The following is a 22,826-nucleotide window of genomic DNA, read 5'->3' as shown; positions in this document are numbered from 1 at the left end:
CTCTCTCTCTCTCTCTCTCTCTCTCTCTCTCTCTCTCTCTCTCTCTTTTAACACATCCATGTTCTCACATACACGCCAGCACTTGAGATCTTTTTGCATCAATAGAAGCTGTTGAGGATAGAGATGTGGGGGGGGGGGGGGCTAGAGAGAGAGAGACAGGATGAAAGTGAGAGGAGACAGAAAGATGGAGAGAGACAGAGACAGGGTGAGAGAGAGGAGAGAGAAAGATGGAGAGCAAGAGAGAGAGAGCAAGAGCGAGAGAGGGCAAGAGAGAGAGAGCAAGCGAGGCGACAGAGAGCAAGAGCGAGAGAGAGAGCGAGAGAGAGAGACAGAGAGACGAAGGGAGCAGGTGTTCTCTTTATCCACCTGCCACTTCACTGATCCTCGCTATGGAGGATAAGAGGAGAGAGCGCGACAGGAAGTGGATGCACTACCACAGCACTCTCCTCCCCTCACTCTATTTCCCCGTCTCCTACCCTTCTCTCACTCGCTTCAAAGCTCGTCTTCAAAGTGTGAAGGTGTGAGGAGGTGTGAGGTGTGAGACAATGCAGAACAAACAAATCAAAATAGAGACACACACATTGCTGCCAAAGAATATATGCACACACACCCACCCACCCACTCACACACACTCACACACACACACACACACACACACACACACACACACACACACACACACACACTAACAGCAAAAACAACAAGAATTTAAAGCTCATTTGACAGGGGTGTTTTCTGCTGGCTGAATAAATTCATTGCTTAGTAATATCTGACAGTAATAGATGTGTGTGTGTGTGTGTGTGTGTGTGTGTGTGTGTGTGTGTGTGTGTGTGTGTGTGTGTGTGTGTTAATATGGCAACGAGTGACAGCCATGGATAGGAGGTCCTATTGTGGAGTACTATAATGCGCTCATCACAGCAGGGAAAATTACAGTTCAGCCCCATGCAGCCAGAATACAGTACGAGCATCTACTAGATCAAGCCACAGTCAGAGAGCAGGAGGAGCTGAAAATAAAGACAGAGGGGAAGAGAAACAACGGGAGGTGGACAGTGAGAGACTCAGGGAGAAAGAGAGAAACCAAAGGGGGAGAGAGAAAGAGTTAGAGGGAGAGAGAGAGCGAGGGACAGAGAGGTGAAAAGGGACAACGATGAACCTAATAAAAAGAGAAGGAAAGAGAGGGACTGCAAGGGGAAAAAAGAGATGCTTTAAAATTCTGATACCACGGTAAATGAAAAAAGAAAAAGCAATACATTTTCCCAACCAGACAGAAACAAGGAAATCCTGCCATAACGCATAATAATACACATAGTCAAAAGTATGTGGACACCCCTTCTAATTAGTGGGTTCATCTGTTTCAGCCACTCCCATTGCTAACAGGTGCATAAAATCCAGCACACAGCCATGAAGTCTTCATAGACACACATTGGCAGTAGAATGGGTCGCACTGAAGAGCTCAGCTCAACATGGCACTGTTATAGGATGCCACCTTTCCAACAAGTAAGTCGGTCAAATTTCTGCCCTGCTACATCTGTCCTGGTCAACTGTAAGTCTGTTAGTGTGGAAAAGGAAATGTCTTGAAGCAAAAACAGCTCAGCTACAAAGCTGAACTGCCTCTGGAAGCAACGTGCCAACTGGAAAGTTTGGTGAAGGAGGAATAACGGTCTGGGGCTGTTTTTCACAGTTTGGGCTCAACCCCGTCATTCCAGCAAAAGGAAAGCTTGATGCTACAGTATAGAATGACAGTCTGGAGAATTGAGTGCGTCCAAATTTGAGGCAATAGTGTGGGGAAGGTCCTTTCCTGTTTCAGCATGACAATGGAACAGGTCCATAAAGACATGGTTTGCTGAGTTTGGTGTGGGAGAAGCTGACTAGCCTGCACAGAGCCCTGACCTCAACCCCGCCCAACATCTTTGAGTTGAATTGGAACACCCACTGTGAGCCAGGCCTTCTCCCCAACATCAGTGCCCAATCTCACAAATGCTCACGTGGCTGAATGGAGGCGAATTCCTGCAGCCACATTCAAAAATCGAGTGGAAAGCCTTCCCAGAAGAGTGGAGGCTGTTATAGCAGCAAAAGTGGGACCAGCTCCAAATTAATGCACAGTGATGTAAATAGGTTTTCAATGTAGTGAGTCCCCAGGACCCACAGGTGGTCATTTGAGTGGGTCCCAGGGAAATTGAGTGGGTCCCCAATAAGTTTTGTTTTTAGAAAATTATAGTGTTAAACTCATGTTGGATGTTATGTATAGTTATAATTATGGTTACATTCATGCATGTGTTGAAAATGTATCTGAAATTTAAACAAATAAAATCCCAAATCTGAAAACTTTATTTACAAAAAAAATCTCAAATCAACATGACATACTACAAAATTCAAATAAACAAAATAGCAGCAACATAATGATCAAATAAGAGAAGAGTATAGCACATGTGAACAAAATATTATTCAAATGAAAAACAAAATGGTGTCTGTAGCACCATAGTAATTAGCACTAAAGGGAATTATCAAATAAGAGAGTTGAGTATAACATGGGAACAAAACAGTACACAAATGTCTCATCATGACACACTCTACTGGTGGAGCTGGGGATTGAACCACCGACCTTTCGATTACTAGATGACCTGCTCTACCTCCTGAACCATGTCACTCCCAAAACAAACAAACTACTACTACTACTACTACTACTTTCGGCTGCTCCCGTTAGGGGTCGCCACAGCGGATCATCCGTTTCCATTTCTTCCTGTCTTCTGCGTCTTCCTCTGTCACACCAGCCACCTGCATGTCTTCCCTCACCACATCCATAAACCTCCTCTTTGGCCTTCCTCTTCTCCTCTTCCCTGGCAGCTCCATATTCAGCATCCTTCTCCCAATATACTCAGCATCTCTCCTCCACACCTGTCCAAGCCATCTCAATCTTGCCTCTCTTGCTTTGTCTCCAAACCGTCCAACCTGAGCGGTCCCTCTAATATAATCGTTCCTAATCCTGTCCTTCTTCGTTACTCCCAGTGAAAATCTTAGCATCTTCAACTCTGCCACCTCCAGCTCCGCCTCCTGTCTTTTCGTCAGTGCCAGTCTCCAAACCATATAACATAGCTATACAAACAAACAAACTAATGTCACCAAAATCATCTATCCAGTATCAAGTAAATCAAATGTGATAAGAAAATAAATTGAGTCAATCAAGGTGAAACTTTTATCACAAACATGAAACTTGACTAAGACAGTAGTAAAAAGCTGTCTTCTGAGAGTCTGGTGGTAAAATAAAATTACACAAATGTGTCTGTGGTGCCTTATAAGAAGCTCAATGTAATTCAAGTCTGTAGCACTTATCTGCATGGGAAGACGGCTGGCGTTCATTCTCCTGGACAGTGTTTTGGATTTTTTTTTTAGTTTGAATATAGTATGTGTTAGTTTGGATATATGTTAGTTGACATACATATGTTCTTGTAGTGTTTGGATGTGTTTTTGTCTTTACATTGCACTGCTGTGCACTGGGGGTATTCTGATTCCTGATTACCAACGATTACCTGTAATTCATAGAGTAAAGCTTCCTCTTTTTGACATCTTTCCAGTGGGCCAGTGTCTCAGTGTACCCAATTTCCCCTTGTGGATGAATAAAGTATTCTGATTCTGATTCTTTCCAAAAGGAAATTGACCTTTTCTAGTCCAGGTTAACTTTGAGGAACTGCTCTTGATTTTCCAGTGACAGCCTGTTCCTGTGAGAGGTGAGAATTGGGTGGGGTTTTGAGAAGAAAACCCTCGTTCACAGCCAGCTGTATGCACAGCCGGGGTAGTGGCCGACTGAGCAAGAATGGTGAGGTTGGGGAAATCTTCCAGTTGGCACTTTGTAACCAATGCCCAAAGTGTCCACATGCTGTCTCTGGGGTAGTGCTGTGCTTTGACAATTTTCTTCACCAGGGCCCACTACTGTCAAGTTTGTGCAGGGTTGATAAGGGGCTGGGTAGTCTTCTGGTAGTCCTCCCTGTCCTCTTTCCATTGGCGGGTTTGCGCATGCCCATAGTGGGCAATAAACAGTTCCAGCTCCTCCTCCCCACAGACCTTCAGCTCTTCTTCACTCACAAAGAGGATCGGATGGAGACTCATCACACCAAACGCACACAAGAGAGATGTTTCGGAAACCTGGAGTTCATGTTACTTATCAAGATGCCAATGAATTTGATGCACAGCTACTCCAGATTACATTTGGCCCCAGTGATTTGGTGCTCCCCCTTGTATATGTTGCCCTGGATGTCGCTGGTCAATGCTGTCAGTTTGGGTGATGTCATTGCCTTGATATTTTCCGGATCTTGGATGGCCAGGTCCAGCTTCACTTTTATCAATGCTGCATCGATGCTTTCTGTTTGCAGGAACTCAGATAAGATCGTAACAGGGGCCATTGCATCCATCATCAAAGCGGGGTTGCTGATGAACTAGTCTGTGCCAATATTTTTCTTCAGGCCATTTGCCTTGGGGTCTTTGCTGACATCCTAGGACAAATCAGTGAGGGATGTCAGCAGACTGTCAATGGTCCTATGCACAGTCTGACGATTCTGGTTGCTTGTCTGGGACTACCCCGGAAGTAATAGAACAGATCAGTCAGTATCTGTTGATGCTCTTTGAGATCTGCTACTGACTCTGCTGCTTGAGATGTGAACAAGGCAAGGGGATGGGTGGCACAGGGCACATTCACTATGTATGTCCAAAGGAGTTGAATCAAGTGCAACTGGACTTGGTGTATATCCGTGAAGACGTTTCGCCTCTCATCCAAGAGGCTCCCTCAGTTCATGCCAGTTCGTGCCTCAGACTAGCTTGGTCTAATCTAGTCATTTTTAAACAGTTTCTTTCCACTGATTTGGGAAATAATCTTGCACAAGATGGGATCTTGTCTTGCATGAGATACAGTGCATGCTGAAAGTATTCACACCCCTTCACTTTCCCCACATTTTGTTATGTTACAGCCTTATTCCAAAATGGATTTAATTCCTTTTTTTCTCATCAATCTACATACAGTACCCCATAATGACAAAATGAAAAAGGTTTTGTAGACATTTTTGCAAATTTATTAAAAATAAAAAACTGAAACAATGCATGTACATAAGTATTCACACCTTTTACTCAGTACTTGGTTGAGGCACCTTTGGCAGTGATTACAGCCTCAAGTCTTCTTGGGTACGAAGCTACAAGCTTGGCACACCTATATTTGGGGTATTTCTCCCATTCTTCTCTGTAGATCCTCTCGAGCTCTGTAAGGTTAGATGGGGAGCGTAGCTGCATAGCTATTTTCAGGTCTTTCCAGAGATGTTCAATGGGGTTCAAGTCTGGGCTCTGGCTGGGCCACTCAAGGACATTCACAGACTTGTCCCGAAGCCACTCCTTCATTGTCTTGGCTGTGTGCTTAGGGTTATTGTCGTGTTGAAAGGTAAACCTTCACCCCAGTCTGAGGTCCTGAGCGCTCTGGAGCAGGTTTACATCAAGGATCTCTCTGTACTTTGCTCCATTCATCTTTCCCTCGATCCTGACTAGTCTCCCAGTTCCTGCCGCTGAAAAACATCCCCACAGCATGATGCTGCCACCACCATGCTTCACTGTAGGGATGGTATTAGCAAGGTGATGAGAGGTGCCTGGTTTCCTCCAGACGTGACATTTGGGATTCAGGCCAAATAGTTCAATCTTGGTTTCATCAGACCAGAGAATCTTGTTTCTCATGGTCCGAGAGTCCTTTAGGTGCTTTCTGGCAAACTCCAAGCGGGCTGTCATGTGCCTTTTACTGATCAGAGGCTTCCGTCTGGCCACTCTACCATAAAGGCCTGATTGGTGGAGCGCTGCAGAGATGGTTGTCCTTCTAGAAGGTTCTCCCATCTCCACAGAGGAATGCTGGAGCTCTGTCAGAGTGACCATCGGGTTCTTGGTCACCTCCCTGACCAAGGCCCTTCTCCCCCGATTGCTCAGTTTGGCTGGGAAGCCAGCTCTAGGAAGAGTCCTGGTGGATCCACACTTCTTCCATTTACGATTGATGGAGACCACTGTGCTCTTCGGGACCTTCAAAGCTGTAGAAATTTTGTGCCTCGATACAATCCTGTCTCGGAGATCCACAGACAATTCCTTTGACTTCATGGCTTGGTTTCTGCTCTGACATGCACTGTCAACAGTGGGACCTTATATAGACAGGTGTGTGCCTTGCCGAATCATGTCCGATCAATTGAATTTACTACAGGTGGACTCCAATCAAGATGTAGAAACATCTCAAGGATGATCAGTGGAAACAGGATGAACCTGAGCTCAATTTTGAGTATCATAGCAAAGATTGTGAATACTTATGTACATGCAATATTTCAGTTTTTTATTTTTAATAAATTTGCAAAAAATTCTACAAAACCTTTTTCACTTTGTCATTATGGGGTATTGTTTGTAGATTGATGATAAAAAAATGAATTTAATCAATTTTGGAATAAGGCTGTAACATAACAAAATGTGGGGAAAGTGAAGGGGTGTGAATAATTTCCGGATGCACTGTATATGCGTGGATGGTAAGAAAATGGCAGTCGATGAAAAAAATTGGGTTTTTTAACACGAAGGTATGTTTGGTCTATGGTTTCAAAACAGCGCATCTCCTGGATGGTAAAGCATCATTGGTCATCATCGACATGAGTGACAGTGGCAACGCAAGTTTATTTATCAATACCAAGTTTGTAGCCTAGATATTTTAAATTAAATCTGTGTGGCGAGCTTGTTGCAACTCAAATAGCATGTTGTGATGATTGAATATGGGATCTTGTCTGCACAAGTTAAAGACAGAAAATGGTTACCACTGGGGAGGTTTTTTTCATTTCTTTCTGATTTCAACACGGATTTGTTGTTCACAATGTAGCATTATCAAGGAAAAAGTAGGGTGCGTCCCCTGGAGGTGTCGATAATGCTTTTACTGTAATATTTTGGATTTTAATGCATCAGAGACAAAGGACGCGTACCTATTTACATCACTGAATGTCCCTGGTTTTGGAGTGAGATGTTCCTAAAGCACATATTGGTGCGATGTTGGAGTGTCCACATACCTTTGGCCATAAATTGTATAAAACATGCATAAACAGACATATATTTATGTATTCCACACACCAATAAGGGTGGCCAAAAAGAAGGGTTCCTGCTGATGATCAATGAGCACGTTTGTGCAAAGTTCTGCCGCAGTACAAAGATGTGGACTAAGATGTTGTTACATAGCTTAAAAGCCATTTATTAAATAAAAAAGAAGACTAAAAACAAGGAAGAAAACACATTCTGCAGACAGTCTTTGGATGCGAAAGAGTAGCTGCAACTCTCTCCCTATTGTGTCCATGAGTCTGCCCACACTTCTAACCATCATTGAACCAATTAGGCTATCTCAGACAGTTATGACTACACCCACTTCGCCACACTGTGAATCCACGCACAGGCAAACACACCCTAAATTTTTTTTTTTTTTTTAAAACTTGAATGCTGAAAATTTCCTTCAAACCCTGCTCATCTTAGCTCTCCCTCCTGGTTTCCAAAGAACCACATCTGTAATAACGCACCTTATTTCTCCCAGAAATATAATATGCTTGTGAAGCCATTTCAGTAAAGTAATTTGCAGTAAATCTGTTTCCACGGGTAAAAATGACATTTTGATTCAAAGGTAATGAGTTTTCTGGTGAGAGCATTATGTGGTTAAATTATGACGCACCATTACTGTTTTCATAGGTGTACGCTCTCTTTCTCACACACATAAAAATGGCCCTAATGCACACACACAGATGAGGGTAATGTATGTATGTGAATATAAAGTGCAGTCCTCCCACCCTACCCCACTCCCCCCCACACACACATTTAACTTATGACTTACTCTTCCAGTATTTATAGCTTTGCACACATTCTCATTTTAGACTTTTTTTTGCAATTTCAAGGATCGTTTACCCACCGACCACAAACACCATTACATCACTTTTGCATTACTCACAGCTGAGATGGTGCATATGTGTGTGTGTCTGTGATTACGTGAGTGAATACAGCAACTGAAGAATATTTGTGCAGAAAAACAGGAAAGAGCTTTGGTCAGTGAGGGTGGATGCTGTGTATGTGTGTATGAGTTTGTGTGCGTAGCATGAAGGGGTACATATGATGATGCAGTCATGCTTACATGTTTATAAAGACGAGCCAAAACATTATGACCAACTGCCTAATATGCTGTTGGTCCTCCGTGTGTGACCAAAAGTGCTAAATGAAATTGTAACAAAACAGTGCAGACTCGCTGAGGTATGGACTCTACAAGATCCCTGAAGGTGTCCTGTGGTATCTGGCTCCAAAACATTAGCAGCAGATGCGTCAAGTCTGGCAAGTTGTGAGGTGGAGCCGCCGTGGATTGAACTTGTCAATCCAGCACATCCCACAGATGCTCAGTCATACTAAGATCTGGAGAATTTCCCGAACAATATGTGTAGTGTGGCAGGGTGCATTATCCCGCTGTAAGCGGCCACTGACATCAGGGAATGCCATTGCCATGAAGGGGTGTACCTGGTCTGCAACGATGCTCAGGTAGGTGGCAGGTGTCAAACTGACGTCCACATGAAAGCTCAGATCCAGGGTTTCCCAGCAGAACATTATGCAGAGCATCACACTCCCTCCACCAGCTAGTTGTTTTCCCACAGTGCATCCTGGTGCCATCACTTCCCAGGTAAACGACACACACGTACACAGCCATCCACGTGATCTAAAAGAAAATGGGACTTATCCAACCAGGCTAACTTCTTCCACTGCTCCAAGGTCCAGTTCCGATGCTAGCATTTACATTGTAGGCGCTTTCGACGGTGGACAGGGGTCATCATGGGCACTCTGATCAGTCTGCAGCTACCCGGCCCCATACACAGGAGAGTGTGATGCACTGTGTGTTGTGACAAATTCCTCCGGTAACATCATTTAATTTTTCTGTGACTTGTGCCACAGTAGACCTTCTGTCAGTTCAGACCAGATGGGATAGCCTTCGCTGCCCTCGCGAGTCGATGAGCCTTGGGCGTCCAACACCCTGTCACTGGGTTGGTTTGTCCCTCCTCGGACCACTGTTGGTAAATACTCACCACTGCTGACTAGGAGCACCCCACAAGCCTTGCTGTTCAGAGATGCTCTGACCCAGTCATCTGGCCATATTAATTTGGCCCTCGTCAAAGTCACTCAGGTCTTTACTCCTGTCCATTTCTCCCGAATCCACCATGTTGACTACGAGAACTGATTGTTCGCTTACCATCTAATCTACCCAGACCTGGACATGTGCTCTTGTTTGGAGATGATCAATGTTATCTGGTTTACAGGTGAGTGGTCATAATGTTTTGGCTCATTAGTGTATATGTAGTGGATGGTGTGTATGAGTGTGTGTGTGCTAGACAGAGTACGAGTGCATATGTGAATGATGTAATCTCAGGACTACATGGTTACAGCTGGTTGCTATGATGGGCGGTCACAATGTGTAATACAGAGGTAACACATTATTCTTTATCCCTCTCTCTTTCTCTCTCTCCCCTGAACTCACCCCCTTGTCATCTTTCTCCGCTTCTTCCAGCTTTGAGGATGACCCTACTGACTCCTCTGGTCTAGCCAAAAGGGGGTAGCGATGGTGGAAGTTGTGCGTACCAAGGCTACCCCTCAACCAGAGACCTTGGGTTGAGGTAACCATGTGTGTCATCTCTGCTGAAGTGCACTTGAGCAACACCCTGAACAACCAGACTTTTTTACTTTTGTTATTATGATTATTAAAAGGTCATAATGTAAAAGCTTGGTCAACTGTATGAACAGTAATCATATGTTTGAGGCTTGTGTTAACTTATCACTTATCAATAGGGCTGTCACTTTAAGAAAAAAACATATTCGATATTCGTGGCAGAATTGTACCCATATTCGAATTTGGATTCGAATTTCCACGTAAAAAACGGTCTTTAAAATGGCAAGACTACAAATAACCCGTAATTTATTGACCAGTAATTATTTTGATCATGCGTTTTACCATTTGTATCCACAAGAGGGGACAAGCAGACACAACATATTTCGGTCGAAATAATTAGTGAAGTTTAATGCAAATTATGAAGTCAAATGTTGCCATATTTCAAAAACAATTACCACAGAGTATGCTTCTCAAACAAGTAATATTAATGTCAATAATCCTCACGGCAATTGGGCTGCATTCAGCGCTGCCATGGCAATGTAACGTAGGCTACTGACAGAACGTGGCCTATAAGTAGCCTAGGCAAGCCCACCAAACTAAATAACTAAAGTAAATAATAATAGTAATAATAAAATAAAAAATAGTGGGTTATGTGGCCTTTGTAAATGCGATTATACATAGCCTACACATAGGCCTAACTGGACTGGGAGGCTACAAATTATTCGCCAGGAATATCAACTGGTTAACGTGTTCAGTGTCAAGAGCGGAGCGCTTTTTGTTAACAGTATTCCCAGCTGTGGAAAAGACTCGCTCAGAACGCACTGATGTCCCGGGAACACTCAGCTAGAGCGGAGCGCTTCTTGTTAACAATATTCCCAGCTGTGGAAAAGACTCGCTCAGAGCGCACTGATGTCCCGGGAACACTCAGCTACTTTCTTGCAAGCTGCGCCAGGTGGGGATATTTTGCGCTACCCAGCGTCTTCCACCATAGAAGAGGATTGCTGTCTGCTGGCATCGTTGTCTCTCTTCGGCAGGACCACATCTCTTGGTGCAGTACATTTTCTCGGTCGTCTCTCGTCTCGCCCCTTCCCTTGTATGTTTCTCCAAACAGATCGCCTGTTGCCGTCAGGAAGGTTTTTCGTGCATGAGTGTCTGAGCTTAACGAATGCTCATCTGTCCCACTTTCAAATCTCACGGCCATTTCTTCTTTAATGTTTAGGTGCACTTGGTCCTTCTGTTCCTCTGATAAATGCATTAAACTATGAAAGCGGGGATCCAGGTATGCTGCTTTATTCAATAACATGAATGTTGCTTCGTTATTTTTGTCATAACGCTTCCTCAAATCTGTGTCGATCTTTGCGGTCATTTCCCTCAAGCTGGGCATTGCATTAGGAATGGGTGAGCCAAATTGACACAGTAGTAGTACATGCTGTAAAGGCAATACAGCAGAAGCTGTGGGATATTTGTTAGTTGACAAAGCCTCAGTCGCAATCTTGAACGGTCTAAGTATTTCACGCATCTGTTCGACCATGGACCATTCAGTTGTGGTTAGTTCGAGATTTGACCATTTTTTCTCAAATATTACAGCTGCAACAGCTGCCTGTTGTTCCGATGCCCTGCAGATCATTTCATATGTACTATTCCATCGCGTGATGCAATCGTTAATTAATTTATCAGTTTTCAAGCCCAGCAAAGGCTGTTTATCCTCCAATAGGTAGCTGTCGGTAGGTGACCTGCCGAAATGTGCGGCTGCTTTCTTTAGCCTGCTAAGTGTCGTGTCTATGGCTCTGACGTCTAGCCCTTTACGTACAGCTAGATTGATTGTATGTGCCATGCAAGGTATGTTAACGGTATCAAGGTACCTCTCCACAGCATTCACATAGTTATGTGCATTGTCTGTTGTGACTGCGATCACCGATTCACGGGGAATGTGAAAATCTCTCAGTGTGCCAGAAATGCACTCCGCGACGTTTTCTGCAGTGTGGCTACTTCTCAAGTCTTTTGTTTGTAGGACAAAGTGGTTCACTTCCCATGCCTCCCACATTACGTGTGCTGTAACTGTAACATAAGAGTCTGTGGCTACAGACGTCCACCCATCTGTAGTGAGTGCAATTTCCTTATCGCTTAGTATCTGGCGTACATTTTCACGAGTAGTATCGTAGAGTTTCACAATGTTTTTAGTTATTGTGGTTCTGCTGGGATAGTGTAACGTGGCTCAATTTCACGGAGAAAATCTTTAAAGCCTCCACCTTCCGCGATGCGTATTGGCCGCATGTCTTTACATATGAATTTGGTGAGTTGTGAAGTGATCGCCTCTTTTCGTGTAGAGGACAGAGCAGCCGAAGGTGAGAAAAACGTTGTCAGCCTGGGTTGTTTAGCAGAGCAGACGCACCAGCAGGGTCCTGCAGTTCTTTGTATTCGGCCGGATGATGGAACTGCATGTAGGTTGGTCGTGGAACTATGGTATGCTAGTTCACGCTCACATAGTTTGCATATTACCTTGTCCTTGTTTTCAGTCTTTCCATTTACAGTCCAAAAACCAAAGTGTTTCCAAATCGCACTCCTAAGATTCTCTGGAGTGACGATCTTTCTGGTATGCTGATCATCGGGCTCGTTGTCGGCAGCACCAAATTCCTCCATTTTCTCGTTTCTGGCTGCAGCCTAGGCCTACGTTTCCGCTCCATAGACTTATGGGTAATGGACTTATGGGTAATTAGAGCTGGAATTCTTGCCGTAGCCTACTTTCGGCATTTTTGACATTGATTAATTAATAATTTTAAAGTACAATCAATGTATTTATTTATTTATTTATTCAATTCGAATTTCCCCATTTACGTTCGAATCTCGTGTTTTTATGCAAATTCGAAACTAAATTCGATATTCGAATATAATGTGACAGCAGTACTTATCAATCAATGTCTTGGTTTCTGATCATTTTAAAGTCAGAACCTAATAAAGGATGTGTCAGCTACAAATATAGCGCATGAACACAACTGTGTAAAAATAAATGGAAATATATGGGCTGATTTTTCAGAATCAACAATGTGTTATAGAACGGTAAATTTTTGATCCTTACAGTTGGTGTTACACCTTTAACTTTAACCGTTTAGTAAAGTGGCCATAAGGAAATGACTCTCTTTTCTCTGGAATCTGAATTATTTATAATGTATTTGTACAGCTCGTCGTCTGCACACTTCTGAGCCATCCTGGTCGCTGCTCCACCCCCTCTGCCGATCCGGGGAGGGCTACAGACTACCACATGCCTCCTCTGATACATGTGGAGTCGCCTGCTGCTTCTTTTCACCTGACAGTGAGAAGTTTCGCCAGAGGGACGTAGCGCATGGGAGGATCACACTATTCCCCTCAGTTCCCCCTCCCCCCGGAACAGGCACCCCGACCGACCAGAGGAGGCGTTAGTGCAGCGACCAGGACACATACCTGCATCCGGCTTCCCACTCGCAGACACAGCCAATTGTGTCTGTAGGGGCACCCAACCAAGCCGGAGGTAACACGAGGATTCGAACCGCCGATCCCTGCATTAGTAGGCAACGGAATAGACCACTACACTACCCGGACGCCCCACCTATCTTCCCCTTTATGTTGGTGCTGATAGATTGCTTACTCCATGGACAATGAAGAAACCTGATCACAGTTTAAATATTTGCTTATTAATTAGTACACATATGGACTGTCTCACATACAGATGCTTTCACACTCTTACACACTGACAAACGTGCAAACATACACACACACACACACACACACACACACCCACCCACACCCACAAATATGCTGAAAGAGACAGAGAGCATGTTAGTTCTATGAGTGCCTGATGAACTATCTCCCATTAATGTATGTGAAGGTTTATGTCAGCATAAGTGTTTCTGTTGCAGGTTACATACAGTCTTTTTTGTGTGACTGTGTCTGTCTGCATGTGTGTGTGTGTGTGGGAGGGGGGGGTAACCCTGTTTTGACAGTCTTTTGTAGTGAGCTAATGAGTAAGTGTCTTTTTTACTAACTTCATCTGCGAGGGCCTTGATCTGGATTACCAGTGCTTTAATGAAGGCTTAATGAAGGCAAATTATGATGCACACGAACTAACACACAAGTAAACATTAAGACATTATAGAACAGAGCCCTGCGTACTGAGCTCACACAAACACACACACACACACACATACACATACACACACACACACACACACACACACACACACACACACACACACACACACACACACACACACACACAATCTCTCAAATCACTGCAGTGAGAGGAACAGATAGGCAGGCACAGACAGTTATTTAGTTGGTCGACCCTCCCGTCAAAGTCCCTTCTGAAATTAATTAAAGTCATCCATCAGTACAATGAACCTACAAGACAATGGCCTTGATAATGCCAACAATTAGTCAAATACTCATACAGTACTTCCCGAAACACACACACACACACACACACACACACACACACACACACACACACACACACACACACACACACACACACACACACACACACACACTGTATCAATACCAACAATCTCTGCCCACACATACAGTATGTGTCTGACCTGCTATTGAAAGTGTGTTTGCCGAGGGGTCTGTCTATCTCTCCAGTCCTCTCCACTGAAGGTTCTCTAGATCCCTGTAAAGAAAACACACACACACACACACACACACACACACACACAATACCATTTCAGTAAGGACTGGAGGAAAGGAAGGAAATGAGAGTGGAACGTGTAACATAAGGGATTGAACAAAACAAACAAATTGAATCGGATCATCAACAGGGTGGGGAGTACTGAATGGACAATATGAAAGATCCATGGATAGAAAATTATTTTGAAAGCTAAGGGATGGGTGGAATGATGAAGATATGGAGGTAACAGTGAATTGATGGACAAGTGGACTGTTAAAGATAAAAATGAACTGATGGACAAATGGATGGAGGGAAGGGAAGAAAAAAAGGATGGATAGACAGATAAATGATGAATTAATGGAAAAATGGAGGGCTACATCAATGGCTGGCTAGCTGGGTAGCTGAGTTCAACAAGTCCTTCAAATGAAGGACTTGTTGAACTTAGACTGCTTTAACTTTGACTTACAGCAGAGTGTACTGCTTCAAACACGATACCCTGTCTGACACTGGACCTTTACTTTAAAAAAAAAACAACCCCCCCCCCAAAAAAAAAAAAAAACAGAGGTGGATATATGCCCTAATATCGAAGAATGAAAGATGGACTGGCAACCTATCCAGGGCGTCTCCCTGTCTGCTGCCCAATGACTGCTGGGATAGGCTCCAGCATCCCGCAGCCTGGATTCAGATAACTGGCTTGGATAATTGGTGGATGGATGGATGGATGTATGAACAGATCAGTGTAAGAATTGCTAAACTGATGGATGGATTCATCAATGGTTGAATGCAAAACTAACAGAGAGAGCGAGAGAGAGAGAGAGAGAGAGAGAGAGAGAGAGAGAGAGAGAGAGAGAGAGAGAGAGAGAGAGAGAGACAAACAAGAGTGTAAATATGTGCTTTGGGAGCTGTAATAATAAGTATCCACAATGACCAAGGAACTAACTACATGGTACATGGCGTATGTGTGTATGTGTGTGTGTGTGTGAGTGACTGCTTGTGCGACAGTGTCCCTTCTGGCTATGCGTGTCTAACTGCCTTTATGTGACCAAACTATACGTCCACAGGGGGTCACAAATAAGACTAATGGACCCCTGTCATGACAAACAGCAACACTCACGCAGACACACACTGGGTGACACACATAAAGGTCAACAAGGGTCGATGCTAGCGGCAGGCACTAATGGACTCCTAAAATGACCTCTCACCTTTGACCTCTTAACCTAAGCACACATGATCCCCACCACCTGTCGACTACAGACAGAGAGGGATGCAGAGGAGAGAAGAGAGCAAGGAGAGAAAAAAAAAGGAAATGGGGGAGAAACAAAAATGAAGGAGAAACTGTTATGGTACTGACCAAAGTGATAGAGACACGTAGTAAAGTGAGCAAGAGGAAGACTAAGAAAAGTAGAAAAGCCACCTGAACATGAAGAACGAGAGGAAGAGTTAGAGGAGCAGTTAATCGATGAAACGGGAGGAGTCCAGTATGCCCATCTCAACGATCTTTCTCCCACAACGTGCACTGAGACTGAAGAACAAATGATCACTCTTTGGTAAGCCCCACAGACCCGATGACACCCACCTATAAAAGAACACTGTGGTCTGACAGGCTACGCAACAACTGCTTCAATTAGGGATGGCTACGAAACCCAGTATGAAACGGGCACCACTGCCAAATTATTAAAGACTGTAGTATCGATACACTCCGACGTTAACGGATCTACTATCGGTATTGGAGAAATTAAGAAAATATTTATCCAGGCGTCCAGGTAGTATAGTGGTCTGTTCATTGTCTATCAACACGGGGCTCTCCGGTTCGAATCCCTGTGTTACCTCTGGATTTGCCGAGCGTCCCTACAGACACAATTGGCCGTGTCCACAGGTGGGAAGCTGGATGTGGGTATGTGTCCTGGTCACTGCACTAGTGCTTCCTCTGGTTGGTCGGGGCACCTGTTTGAGGGGGACGGGGACCTGGGAGGAATAGCGTGACCCTCCCACGTGCTACGTCCCCCTGGTGAAACTCCTCACTGTCAGGTGAAAAGAAGCGGCTGGCGACCCCCCATGTATCGGAGGAGGCATGCGGTAGTCTGCAGCCCTCCCCGGATGAGCAGAGGGGGTGGAGCAGCGACCGAGACGGCTAGGAAGAGTGGGGTAATTGGCCGGATACAATTGGGGAGAAAAAGGGGGAAAAATCCCCCCTCCCCCACAAAAAAAAAACAAATATCCTATTTATTTAGGCTACATAAACATTGTTTCACACCTTTTATCTCACCAACTACGTTTCTAATTAGCAATAAGATTAAGACATTTGTCTATGATGCATTTTCGCCATTCTCAATCCAGAAGAGAGATGTCTCTCTCGGAGCCTGTCGTACAGACGTGCTCAAATTTGTTGATGCCCTTACAGCTCATTGAAATAATGCTTCATTCCTCCGGAAAAGTGATGAAATTAAAAGCTATTTTGTCACGTATACTTGCATGCCTTTGGCATGTCATAGAACAAAACGAAGCTGTGAAAAGAGATGACTTATTGCTTAATGTACAAAGATATTTAAAATGGCTTGACACATTTGTTGGAACCTCCTAGAAAAGATAACACATAATTGTATTATAGTGATATTTCAAACTAATTAGTTTCTTTAAGTAGTATCACACACGTCGCCAATCTTGTAATCAGTCATTCAGCCTATTCAAATGGAGAAAAGGCGTCACTGTGCTGCTTGGTATCATTGTGTTCATTGTGTGCACAACACTGAACATGGACCAGAGACAGCAAAGCAGAGAGTAGTCTGAGGAGATCAGAAAGAAAATAACAGACAAGCAGGTGTGCGTGCACACACATACATACACAGAGCCTGCTCTTAGTGACAATGACGGAGAGAACTAAACAATCTTAAGTCTGGTTATACTTCACTAGTCGATGCTGACAATGCTTGTTGCCACAAGTTTTTTGCATGTAAGGGCAGAAACACAAGCAATGTTTCAAAACATGTAGCGAAATCACATCAAATACAGGCAGAGAAATGCCCAGTGTTCGACCGCCTAGCTCGTAGGTCATCTCTCGCTAACCCATCCACCTCAGGTATGTTATATATGCTAGCAGCTGCGAATTGACAGAGAAATCTGAGTTCTCCTGGTCGCAGAGCCGTGCCGGCAGTGCCTACACGTACCAGGATGCATTGTGCGTGAACTTCTGACACCCAACCAGGGATGGGCAACATGATCCAGAAAGGGCCGGTGTAGGTGCAGGTCTTTGTTCCAACCATGCAGTTACACACCTGAGTCTACAAATCAAGGTCTTTAGCAAAGACGGTTGCTTGACTAATAGTTAGGTGTGTAACTGCTTGGTTGGAACAAAGACTTGCACCCACACTGGCCCTTTCTGGATCATGATGCCATCCCCGCCCCAAATCCTTCCAAAGCCCACCAAACTCGTGGAGGCGGGTCTTTCTTGTGGCTCTGTGTACAAAGACTGGCATCTTAAAGCGTCACTCTTCGATCAGAAAACCGAAAAACGATATAAATTGAATTATTCGTTTTATTGACAACAAACTTGCCTTCTCGTTGTATTGTGCCTGGATGCGTAAACTACAGAAAGAAGAGAGAGGAGGGAGTAAGCGTAAGCTAATACCAATTACTAACATATGCTGAATGGTGCAAAGAATGACGCTGAGCAATAAAAAAACAAAAAACAAAAAAACAAATAGAACGCACCGACATCAGTACTGGGAAATCTTCACGTATGCTCTTTGCATTTTGCAGCAGATGACTACAACTGGGACAGATATTTCAACTGTGCAATACTCTGGTATGCATTTGTAGTGCATTAGTACTGCATTCATATTCTGCACACATTCTTAATTGTAGTTTAATGCACATATTTTTATTTTTCTATTTTTCTTACAATTTCACTTATGCTTATATATATTTTCTCTTCTAGAATGTGAGAAACTGTAACTTCACCCAATTTCCCCTCAGGGGTCAATAAAGTACTTCGGATTCTGATTATGTTGATAGTTTTCCTTAGCCCTGCAAAACCTGGAATAGTCACTGATTTTGAAATGGGTGTTCTTCAAAATGTCTTTTCAGGCAGTCATGCCAGGCTGTAGATAGATCTAGTTACCTTTGAAATAACACATCTTGGCCATGAGCGAATACTGGCATATACTGAAACTTTGTTGATGCTCACAGCAATTTGCATATGAAATCGACCGTTTTTGGTCATTATGTCACTGTATGTATTGTTTATAAGGGTGTGGACACCTGCAGTCAGTTGAGACTGAAGAGGTCACTTAGATGAGTGATGAAACATTTCTCTCATTAAACGTTGTGTCCAGATGACTTTCTTTCTGTGATTATCAAAATTATTTCAATAACTTTTGATCATGTCCGTGCCCGATCCAAGTCAGCCGTAGATGTGAGTCGCGCATGCGCATGCATGTGCACTGTTGACTCGGATCAGGCAGCAACAGAGAGCAGCTTTGGTCAAGCGAGCTAGAGAGTGAAAGAAGAGAGGGAGCAATGATAGCGAGAACAAATGATTTTCGAAGGTTTTGAATAACCGCAACCATGAGAGGTTCTTCATCACACAGTCATAACTTTGCGTAAAAAAACTTTAGGCTGACAGATCCAGTAGTTTGTGAGATTAGCTGCGGACGGACACACACACACACACACACACACACACACACACGCACGCACGCACACACACACACAAACAAAACCAAAATGTATAATCCCCCCAGGCTACATGCGCCTGGTGGGGATAATGAGCATTAACAGTTTGAAACGGCTGGCGTAGGCTTAAACAGAAGCATTTTAATCCAAATAAAACATGTTAAATTAAATCACAGGGATGATTATTGAATATTATTTAGAAACGTTATCTTGGACATGTTCAGGGGCGAGTCTTTGACACAGTTCATTCGCCATGAGCTCTGAGGCCGAAAGGACATGTTCAGTCAAAACAAAATGCCTGTAAAATATGACTGAGTGTTTGAGCATGTTCAATGTGGCGTAAGCATAACAGACATTCATCAATCGATTATTTCTGGGCATCCCTAAAAGGAGTTTAAAAAAAAAAAGGAAAAAATTAACAGAGTCAAAAAGAGGATGAAGAGACATGATAAGAAGGTAAGACAACACTGAGGAGTAAGGGAGATGTGATTGATATGACTGGAAGAATAGAAAAGAAAAGAAAAGAAAAAGAACACGGGTTTGACAGCTCAGAATTCATTTAGTTTGGTCTAATCACAGATGGTACCACATGAGCTTAATTGCTAAGAGGTTGACAGGTGTTATTAATCATACAAACCTCTGTTATAAACTGAAGCCACCTCATCAATTAATGGGGAAGTGTTATGTTAGTTAATTGTATTTCTGGTTTAATAGATATCTGCTGCATTCATTTCTATATGGTCCCCTCCCTTTTCACACACACACACACACACACACACACACACACACACACACACACACACACACACACTTTGATGTGCTAATTGGCAATTCCAATTCTGAATCTCATCACAATATGTATTAATTAAGACAGCCAGCAAGATGTTTTAGGCTACACGTCAAACGCCTTATTGTTAATAGCAATTTACTGCTTACTGACTTCAAGATGACATTAAAAAGTATTACACCATCAAAGCTGTCATGGTCTCAACACAATCACAAGCTTATTACAAATTACTCCTATTAGTATAAAGTACCACAGGTTATATGAATGTTAAAATTAATGAATAACATTGCCACTGTTAAGCCATACAACAAATAGAATATATTGCATTTCACCCTTCAAACTTGGCTTTATCTTTTTCATCCATTTGAATCAAACAAGGATCAACTTTTACTTAACTTGGTTATGTTACAGGACATTTTAAGTGCTTTCCAAGTACATTTTACCATCAACACGATCATGATAATAAATTTAATTGGACAGAAAGCTTATTGAACACGTCAAATCACCCTTTGTGTCCAACTGCAACAGCACTATCCATTGTCAAAACATCAGAGATTGATAGTGGTACGCTGCAGCAAATGGATGAAGGCGAGCTTCCCACTATATTCCAGCACAAGTCTTTAAAAGCCAACCAAGTAAATGCATGGACGTTTGTTTGGGAATAAAAAACCCTTCAAAGCAGAGAATCCAGATTGATGAAATTCCAGCTTCAATAAGAGTCATGCCCCAGTGAAAGGACAGAGCAACATCACTACACACATCTGGTGTTGTATCAAACCCAAGATGGTTTCTTGCTAATGCAGAGTTTCAAGATTGCTGACTATGGGTAGGTAGAACATTTTGCTTTTTTTTTTTAATTGGTCAGAATATTTTGAATCAGAATCCATTTTATTTTCACAGTTTGCACATACCAGCAAAAAGACTTGGCTGAGTGTTCGCACAGACAACTTAGATATGTCCCAAATTTTGACAGCCAGAGTTGCATAATTCTGGCTGAGACGTTGAGCCCAGTAATTTCATTTAATGCTAGAATGATGATTAAGCACAAATTATTCATCTTGATGATTTGGAAAACAACGAACCAATTGCATTACAAGGGACAGTGTAAAAGTAAGTGAAACATTTCAATATTAGCTAATAAAGCAGTATTCTGATTAATACCTGTAGAGAGTCAAATTGTGATATACAGTATATAGTAATAACTCTTTAAAACTAATGAACATTTTAATAATATTTTATGAATACAAATCAAATTCAGAATTCGCACAAGTCGGTGCTGTTCTGGAAAGGACATAATCAATCCTTCTGAGAGAAAGCCACTCTCGCCAAAAGCTGGGAAAAAAAAGCAGCAGCATTATTTTTTATTTAAAGTCCTTGATGGATGGTCCTACTTTTGAATAATGGCGGTCTGAATAAATGGGCTGCTAGCATCTATTCATTTCAGTCCAATCTAATTATTGCTCAGAGCAGATAAAAAGAGTCAACTATTAGCAATATCGCTAATTACTGAACAACCAATCAAGCTAAGTGTTCCCTAAAAAAGCTGCTAGAGTGAGCATTATTAATGCAGGGGGGGGAATCCATGTTGGATTATTTGTGTGTGTGCCAGCATGCACGGGTGCATGAGTATTTGTGTCTGTGTGTCTGAATTACTGTAAGGGCAATTTGTTAGAATATACGAGTCTGTGTGTTTGGTCTTGTAATATGTGTTTAGGTTTCTGTGTGTGTGTGATACAACTTTTCAAAATGGAAGTTGTTTTTTTCTGTTTCTGCCCTTACAAAAGATACATTTCAAATCATCAAAATAATTTGAATATACTTTGCACTGTGAAAAATAGTGACTATAAGTCAGATAGGCAAGTATACTGTTTGATAGATTCAAAGACACAAACAAAATGAACAGAGGTCAGACATAGCTATTTACATCGACATTTTAACGGACGGAGATGCACACAGAGCTAGAAAATTAGATTGTCTGCTCCAAACTAATGCTCAACTCATGCCCCATCTGGTACATCTGTTACACACGGCAGTTTACTTGCCTTTCTAAAGACAGGAACTTGTCTTTTTATTTATTCATTTCCCCCATTTACAATGGAATGAATGCAAAGGAACATGGGTCCAACAGCCCTGATAATTATTCTTTAGCATTACACAAAAAGGAGCCTTTTCTCTACCACAACCACTGCTTCCTTCAAATATCACACTAACAGTTTGTAGACAATAAAATGGAGAGAGAGCGAGCGAGAGAGAGAACAAGAGAGAGAGCGAGCGAGTGAGAGAGCGAGAGCTCTCACATATGTCGTGTTCCTGTTGTTCAGAACATGTCAGGTTTGTTTTACACTTGTAATGAACAGCAGTTCAGTACTCTTGTAGGCTGTCGGTTCACATGGGAATCTACAATGAGCACAAACAGGTAAACACTTGGACACTGGTACACATGTGAGCATACAGGCATACACAAATTCACTCATACATACACACAAGCCAGCTTGTGAAAATACAAACTGGGCACACACGCACATGCTCTCAAACACACACACACACAAAAAAAAAGATGTTAAATAAATGTTGTGTTGTAGGATCCCTGGTAGCAGAAAACAGTCCCAGCCTAATTAACACACAGTAACTAACCTACAACCTGTGTATGTGTGTGTGTGTGTGCGTGTGTGTGTGCGTGTGCCTTTGTTCAAGAATGCATGCATGTTTGAGAGTCTGAGTAATAGAAGAGGACGGAAGAAACTGTATAAGAATAAATCTTTATGTAAATGGAAAATGATAAGAAACAAAGGGGGAGGAAAAGAGGGAGAAAGAACAAGAGTAAATAAATACAGGGGCCAAAAGGCAGAAGAGAAGGACCGAAAGTGTCCCTCAACGCCATCACATCCATTCGCACCATCCCTCTCTCCCAAAGGCCAAGTGACAATTTGACCAATTACCCAGAGCCATTATCTCCATCAGAGCCAAGCTGTCTGAGGAGAGAGAGGCCTGTCGGTGTTGGTGTGCATATGAGTGTGTTTGCGTACTTGCTTGTGGTAGTGAGCAAGAGAGAGAGAGAGAGA

General features: G+C 42.9%; 1 protein-coding gene across 2 annotated transcripts in view; it reads right to left on the bottom strand.

Annotated features, from left to right (window-relative positions):
• Positions 1-22,826, bottom strand: part of pard3bb (par-3 family cell polarity regulator beta b) — a 520,416-nt gene that overhangs the window by 330,796 nt on the left and 166,794 nt on the right. For both annotated transcript variants that reach the window (XM_056289172.1, XM_056289173.1), the window contains exon 5: positions 14,236-14,309. In XM_056289172.1, the coding sequence (XP_056145147.1) occupies positions 14,236-14,309 (74 nt within the window). The remainder of the gene's footprint in view (positions 1-14,235; positions 14,310-22,826) is intronic.

Source organism: Lampris incognitus, chromosome 11 (assembly GCF_029633865.1).
Source record: "Lampris incognitus isolate fLamInc1 chromosome 11, fLamInc1.hap2, whole genome shotgun sequence".
NCBI lineage: Eukaryota > Metazoa > Chordata > Actinopteri > Lampriformes > Lampridae > Lampris > Lampris incognitus.
Note: the sequence above shows the minus strand (reverse complement) of the source record. Positions and strands in the feature narration are given on the sequence as shown.